At 40.1% G+C, this 7,341-nt stretch overlaps 1 protein-coding gene across 1 annotated transcript; it reads left to right on the forward strand.

Annotated features, from left to right (window-relative positions):
- The first annotated feature begins 4,505 nt into the window (after window positions 1–4,505).
- On the forward strand, window positions 4,506–6,469 carry LOC134545492 (uncharacterized). The gene is made up of 3 exons (XM_063388602.1): window positions 4,506–4,691; window positions 5,141–5,335; window positions 6,190–6,469. Exons 1-3 carry the CDS (start codon window positions 4,520–4,522, stop codon window positions 6,402–6,404), a joined length of 582 nt encoding a protein of 193 aa, XP_063244672.1. The 5' UTR covers window positions 4,506–4,519; the 3' UTR covers window positions 6,405–6,469.
- The last annotated feature ends 872 nt before the right edge of the window (window positions 6,470–7,341 follow it).

A 7,341-nucleotide genomic window follows, 5' to 3' on the forward strand; every position in this document is an offset into this window, starting at 1 on the left:
CGCTTATTTACCTGCCTCATTGCCTGCCTTAAAGCCTGCCTCATTGCCTGCCTTAAAGCCTGCCTTATTGCCTGCCTAATTGCCTGCCTAATTAACTGCCTAATTAACTGCCTAATTAACTGAAAAATTAACTGCCTATTTGCCTGCCTAATTAACTGCTGGATTGCCTTCCTAATTGCCCGCCTAATTAACTGCCTAATTGTCTGCATAATTGCCTGTCTAATTGCCTGCCTAATTGCCTGTCTATTTGCCTGCATAGTTTCCTGCCTAATTATTTTCCTAATTAATTGCTAATTAAATGCCTAATTGCCTTCTTAATTGCCTTCCTAGTTAACTGCCTAATTAACTGCCTAATTAATTGCCTAATTGCCTGCCTAATTGCCTGCCTTATTGCCTCCCTAATTACCTGCCTCATTGCCTGCCTTAAAGCCTGCCTTATTGCCTGCCTAATTGCCTGCCTAATTTACTGCCTAATTAACTGCCTAATTAACTACCTAATTGCCTGCCTTAATGACTGCCTAATTAACTGCCTAATTGCCTGCCTAATTAACTGCCTAATTAACTGCCTAATTGCCTTCATAATTGCCTGCATTAATGCCTGCCTAATTAACTGCCTAAATGCCTGCCTAACTAACTGCTGGATTGCCTGCCTAATTGCCTGCCTAATTAACTGCCTAACTGCCTGCCTAATTAACTGCCTAATTAACTGCCTAATTAACTGCCTAATTGCCTGCCTAATTGCCTGCCTGATTGCCTGCCTTAATGCCTACCTAATTAACTGCCTAATTAAGTGCCTAATTAACTGCCTAATTGTTTGCCTAATTAACTGCTGGATTGCCTGACTAATTGCCCGCCTTTTTAACTGCCTCATTGCCTGCCTAAAAGCCTGCATTGTTGCCTGCCTAATTGCCTGCCTAATTAACTGCCGAATTGCCTGCATAATTGCCTGCCTAATTGCCTGCTTAATTAACTGCTGGATTGCCTGCCTAATTGCCCGCCTAATTAACTGCCTCATTGTCTGCTTATAGCCTGCCTTGTTGACTGCCTAATTGCCTGCCTAATTAAATGCCTAATTTCCTGCATAATTAAATGCCTATTAGCCTGCCTAATTAAATGCCAAATTGCCTGCCTAATTGCCTGCCTTATTTCCTTCCTAATTACCTTCCTAATTACCTGCCTAATTAACTGCCTAATTGCCTGAATAATTGCCTAACTTATTGCCCGCCTAATAACCTTCCTCATTGCCTGCCTAAAAGCCTTTCTTATTGCCTGCCTAATTGCCTGCCTAATTGCCTGCCTAATTGCCTGCATACTAACTGCCTAATTAACTGCCTAATTAACTGCCTATTTACCTGCAAATTGCCTGCCTAATTAACTTCTGGATTGCCTGCCTAATTGCCCGCCTTATTAACAGCCTCATTGCCTGCCTAAAAGCCTGCCTTGTTGCCTGCCTAATTGCCTGCCTAATTGCCTGCATAATTAACTGGCAAATTAACTGCTTAATTAACTGCCTAATTGCCTGCCTAATTACTGCTGGATTGCCTTCCTAATTGCCCGTTTAATTAAATGCCTCATTGTGTGCCTAAAAGCCTGCCTTGTTGCCTTCCTAATTGCCTGCCTAATTAACTGCTTAATTGCCTGCCTAATTAACTGCCTAATTAACTGCCATATTGCCTGCCTAATTAACTGCTGGATTGCCTGCCTAATTGCCCGCCTAATTAACTGCCTCATTGCCTTTTTAAAAGACTGCCTTGTTACCTGCCTAAATGCCTGCCTAATTAACTGCCTAATTGCCCGCATATTTGCCTGCCTAATTGCCAGCCTAATTAACTGCCTAACTAATTGCCTAATTAACTGCCTAATTGCCTGCCTAATTGCCTGCTTTAATGCCTGCCTAAATAACTGCCTAATTGCCTGCCTAATTAACTGCTGGATTGCCTGCCTAATTGCCTGCCTAATATACTGCCTAATTACCTGCATAATTGCCTGCCTAATTGCCTGCCTAATTGCCTGCCTAATTAACTGCCTAATTAACTGCCTAATTACCTGCATAATTGCCTGCCTAATTGCCTGCCTAATTGCCTGCCTTATTAACTGCCTAATTAACTGCTTAATTAACTGCCTAATTTCCTGCCTAATTGACTTCCTAATTACCTGCCTAATTAACTGCCTAATTGCCTGCATAATTGCATGCCTTATTTCCCGCCTAATTACCTGCCTCATTGCCTGCCTAAAAGCCTGCCTAATTGCCTGCCTAATTAACTGCTGGATTGCCTTCCTAATTGCCCGCCTAATTAACTGCCTAATTGCCTTCCTAAAAGCCTGCCTTGTTGCCTGCCTAATTGCCTGCCTAATTGCCTGCCTTAATGCCTGCCTAATTAACTGCCTAACTGCCTGCCTAAATAAATGCCTCATTGCCTGCCTAAAAGCCTGCCTTATTGCCTGCCTAATTGCCTGCCTAATTAACTGCCTAATTGCCTGCCTAATTAACTGCCTAATTGCCTGCATATTTGCCTGCCTAATTGCCTGCCTAATTAACTGCCTAAGAAACTGTTTAATTAACTGCCTAATTAACTGCCTTATTAATTGCTTAATCAACTGCCTAATTGCCTGCCTAATTAATTGCTTAATCAACTGCCTAATTGCCTGCCTAATTGCCTTCCTAGTTACTGCCTAATTAACTGCCTAATTAACTGCCTAATTAACTGCTTATTTGCCTGCCTAATTAACTGCTTATTGCCTTCCTAGTTAACTGCCTAATTAACTGCCTAATAAATTGCCTAATTGCTTGCCTTATTGCTTGCCTTATTTCCCGCCTAATTACTTGCCTCATTGCCTGCCTCAAAGCCTTCCTTATTGCCTGCCTAATTGCCTGCCTAATTGCCTTCCTAGTTAACTGCCTAATTAACTGCCTAATTAATGGCCTAATTGCCTGCCTAAATGCCTGCCTTATTGCCTGACTAATTACCTGCCTTATTGTCTTTCTTAAAGCCTGCCTAATTGCCTGCCTAATTGCCTGCCTAATTAACTGCCTAATTAACTGCCTAATTAACTGCCTTTTTGCCTGCCTAATTAACTGCTGGATTGCCTTCCTAATTGCCCGCCTAATTAACTGCCTCATTGCCTGCCTATAAGCCTGCCTTGTTGCCTGCCTAATTGCCTGCCTAATTAACTGCCTGCATAAATGCCTGCCTAATTGCCAGCCTAATTGCCTGCCTAATTAACTGCCTATTTAACTGCCTAATTAACTGCCTAATTGCCTGCATTATTGCCCGCCTAATTACCTGCCTCATTGCCTGCCTAAAAGCCTGCCTAATTGCCTGCCTAATTGCCTGTCGTATTGCCCACCTAATTACCTCCCTAATTGCCTGCCTTATTGCCTGCCTAATTACCTGCCTCATTGCCTGCCTTAAAGCCTGCCTTTTTGCCTGCCTTATTGCCTGCCTAATTAACTGCCTAATTAACTGCCTAATTAACTGCCTTTTTGCCTGCCTAATTAACTGCTGGATTGCCTTCCTAATTGCCCGCCTAATTAACTGCCTCATTGCCTGCCTAAAAGCCTGCCTTGTTGCCTGCCTAATTGCCTGCCTAATTAACTGCCTGCATAAATGCCTGCCTAATTGCCTGCCTAATTGCCTGCCTAATTAACTGCCTATTTAACTGTTTAATTAACTGCCTAATTGCCTGCCTTATTGCCCACCTAATTACCTGCCTCATTGCCTGCCTAAAAGCCTGCCTAATTGCCTGCCTAATTGCCTGTCGTATTGCCCGCCTAATTACCTGCCTAATTGCCTGCCTTATTGCCCGCCTAATTACCTGCCCCATTGCCTGCCTAAAACCCTGCCTTATTAACTGCCTAATAAACTGCTTAATAAACTGCCTAATTAACTGCCTAATTAATTGCTTAGTTAACTGCTTAATTTCCTGCCTAATTGCCTTCCTAGTTAACCCTTTCTTGACCACTGGGACTCAAACGTCCCGGTTACTATTAAAGCATTTGAAATCATGTGTAAAATGTTTCCTAACTAGCTGATTATCGGGACATCTCAGTCCCATTGTCCAGAACAGCTTGTGTGCAAGTGGTTCGCAGGTTACTCGCTAGATCGTGCTAGACTTCACTTTCTTCACCGAGCTGCGTGTTGTAAACATGCGCTACAAGTACAAAACTTTTGAACTTTTTTTTTTACACTGTTATTTATTTCCAGTGATTATACTATAATTACCGCCTGCACTTTTTACAATTATCTGCATAAAAATAATTTTTGGAACAGTTAAACGTTTTTATTTTCTTAAAAATTTTAAGTTTTTCTCTCGGGACTGGTAAGTCCCGTTGGGCATTTGGCGGTATTGTCACACTAAGAAACGTGGTTTACAAACCAGAGCATATTATTAGTTTTTGGTTTATAAAATTCGTATTTTCAACTCTTTGTAATAACACGAAACCATAGACAAAGCAGTGTTAGATATTGATTTGTGTTTTCTTTGTGAAAAGCGTATCTTTTATTGAAGTACAAGAAATATGAATCGCAAAAAAGGCCTTACTAATGAAGAGGCTTATAAAATATTGTTTGAAGATATTCCAGACGATACTGATACTGAAGTAGAAGATAGTAGTGATGACGAGAGAAATGTGGCTACAGAAGAACAAGATAATTTTTCTTCTGTCTTTGACAAACTTTTAGCTGCTGAAGGTAATTTTCTAAACAATATTCATATTGTTGTAATGTGCATGTATATAGCTTAGTTACTTTATTTCCTTTGATACAATATATTGCAGTTTAGTGGTAAACTAGTTATTCGCCGTGCAACCGTTACGCAAAGTGATTTTATATTTATAATCTGGCAAAATGTGAGTAACCTACTTTTTTTTATGCTCACATATAATGAATATTATAATTTTGCCTTGATTTCTAAGATAATGTTTGCGCTTGCAAGTACTGATGATACATATTCAAGCATCTTGCTTATCATGTGTTCCTGTAGAGTAGTGGTTAGCATAGTTTCGTCATGTCTGGAGGATCTGGGTTCGAATCCTGGTGAAGTCATGTGATATTTTTTTTTGAGATTGCATTTTTTCATGTAGCATGGAATCACGCTTTTTCAATTGTAATTGGTGTTTTTATTCTATAAATTTTTGCAGAGGCAACTGTGGACCAGACTGTGACCCAGCCACCTTCTGGAAATGATGAGTGCTTATTACAAGATCCTGAAGGCAATACTTCTTGCAATGAGAACGACAGCATGCAAACTAAAACACCGCCTCCCAAAGACGCACCCAGGGGATGGAAGAAAAAGACAGTGACTACAGAAATACCGGAGTATCTTCACCCAGAAGGTAATATAGTTATTTGGTAATTTATAAGTGGCGATATTTGAACGGTTATGATAGCTGATGGTGAATTACGTGTGTGTATGTAGCAGTGCCGGAATGAAAGAGCAGGGGAAATTGGAGTGCCCCGAGAAAACACATTGACGATAAATTACATCTGGCATGATTCGCACATGTGAAAACGAGAATGGAACCTGCCAGGAATTGAACCCGGATCACCTTTATGGAAGTCGAGTCCTGACTACTAGAACTTGGAAATGTATAATAATTATTGTCCCATTGTGGTTGTAACATATATTATCTATATTTTTATTATTTTGTTTCAGGTCCTATAGAAGATCATTTTGCTGGGTGCAACACACCAACTGATGTATTTATAAAGATGTGTGGTCCCTTGATAGATCATGTCTGCTATCAATCAAATCTGTATGCTACACAAAAGATGAAAACACTAGCCATGACTGTAAAAGAGTTTCTTGCCTTCATTGGAATAAATTTTGTGATGGGCTATGTACAACTTCCATCCTGGAAACATTACTGGAGTACAAGTAATGGTTTAGGTGTCCATATAATTTCAAGTGCAATGCCACGAAAACGTTTTGATGATATTTTGACACACCTGCACTGTAATGAAGATAATGTTTGCGCTTGCAAGTACTGATGATACATATTCAAGCATCTTGCTTATCATGTGTTCCTGTAGAGTAGTGGTTAGCATAGTTTCGTCATGTCTGGAGGATCTGGGTTCGAATCCTGGTGAAGTCATGTGATATTTTTTTTTGAGATTGCATTTTTTCATGTAGCATGGAATCACGCTTTTTCAATTGTAATTGGTGTTTTTATTCTATAAATTTTTGCAGAGGCAACTGTGGACCAGACTGTGACCCAGCCACCTTCTGGAAATGATGAGTGCTTATTACAAGATCCTGAAGGCAATACTTCTTGCAATGAGAACGACAGCATGCAAACTAAAACACCGCCTCCCAAAGACGCACCCAGGGGATGGAAGAAAAAGACAGTGACTACAGAAATACCGGAGTATCTTCACCCAGAAGGTAATATAGTTATTTGGTAATTTATAAGTGGCGATATTTGAGCGGTTATGATAGCTGATGGTGAATTACGTGTGTGTATGTAGCAGTGCCGGAATGAAAGAGAAGGGGAAATTGGAGTGCCCCGAGAAAACACATTGACGATAAATTACATCTGGCATGATTCGCACATGTGAAAACGAGAATGGAACCTGCCAGGAATTGAACCCGGATCACCTTTATGGAAGTCGAGTCCTGACTACTAGAACTTGGAAATGTATAATAATTATTGTCCCATTGTGGTTGTAACATATATTATCTATATTTTTATTATTTTGTTTCAGGTCCTATAGAAGATCATTTCGCTGGGTGCAACACACCAACTGATGTATTTATAAAGATGTGTGGTCCCTTGATAGATCATGTCTGCTATCAATCAAATCTGTATGCTACACAAAAGATGAAAACACTAGCCATGACTGAAAAAGAGTTTCTTGCCTTCATTGGAATTAATTTTGTGATGGGCTATGTACAACTTCAATCCTGGAAACATTACTGGAGTACAAGTAATGATTTAGGTGTCCATATAATTTCAAGTGCAATGCCACGAAAACGTTTTGATGATATTTTGACACACCTGCACTGTAATGACAACACATCAAAACCGGTTGACTGCAAGAATAAACTGTACAAAATCCAACCCTTGATTGATATTTTTAATTCACAGTTTTCTTCTTTGTACAATGTGACACAGTCTGTTAGTGTTGACGAGTCCATGATTCGTTTCAAAGGAAGAAGTTCTTTGAAACAGTACAATCCAAAGAAACCAATCAAGCGAGGTTACAAGTTATGGTGTATAGCTGACCAAAATGGTTACATTGTGGGTTTCAGAGTGTATCAAGGGCGAGAGGAAATAGTTGACGAAGAGTTATCGAAATATGGGTTAGGTGAAAGAGTAGTCCTCACTCTTACTAAACCATT

The sequence above is a fragment of the Bacillus rossius genome, unplaced genomic scaffold (genome assembly GCF_032445375.1).
Source record: "Bacillus rossius redtenbacheri isolate Brsri unplaced genomic scaffold, Brsri_v3 Brsri_v3_scf76, whole genome shotgun sequence".
NCBI lineage: Eukaryota > Metazoa > Arthropoda > Insecta > Phasmatodea > Bacillidae > Bacillus > Bacillus rossius.

Coding starts and splice junctions, on each gene's coding strand:
- LOC134545492 (XM_063388602.1), top strand. CDS start 4,520: ATGAATCGCAAAAAAGGCCTTACTAATGAAGAGGCTTATAAAATATTG. Junction 4,692..5,140: donor CAAACTTTTAGCTGCTGAAG/GTAATTTTCTAA, acceptor AAATTTTTGCAG/AGGCAACTGTGGACCAGACT. Junction 5,336..6,189: donor GGAGTATCTTCACCCAGAAG/GTAATATAGTTA, acceptor AAATTTTTGCAG/AGGCAACTGTGGACCAGACT.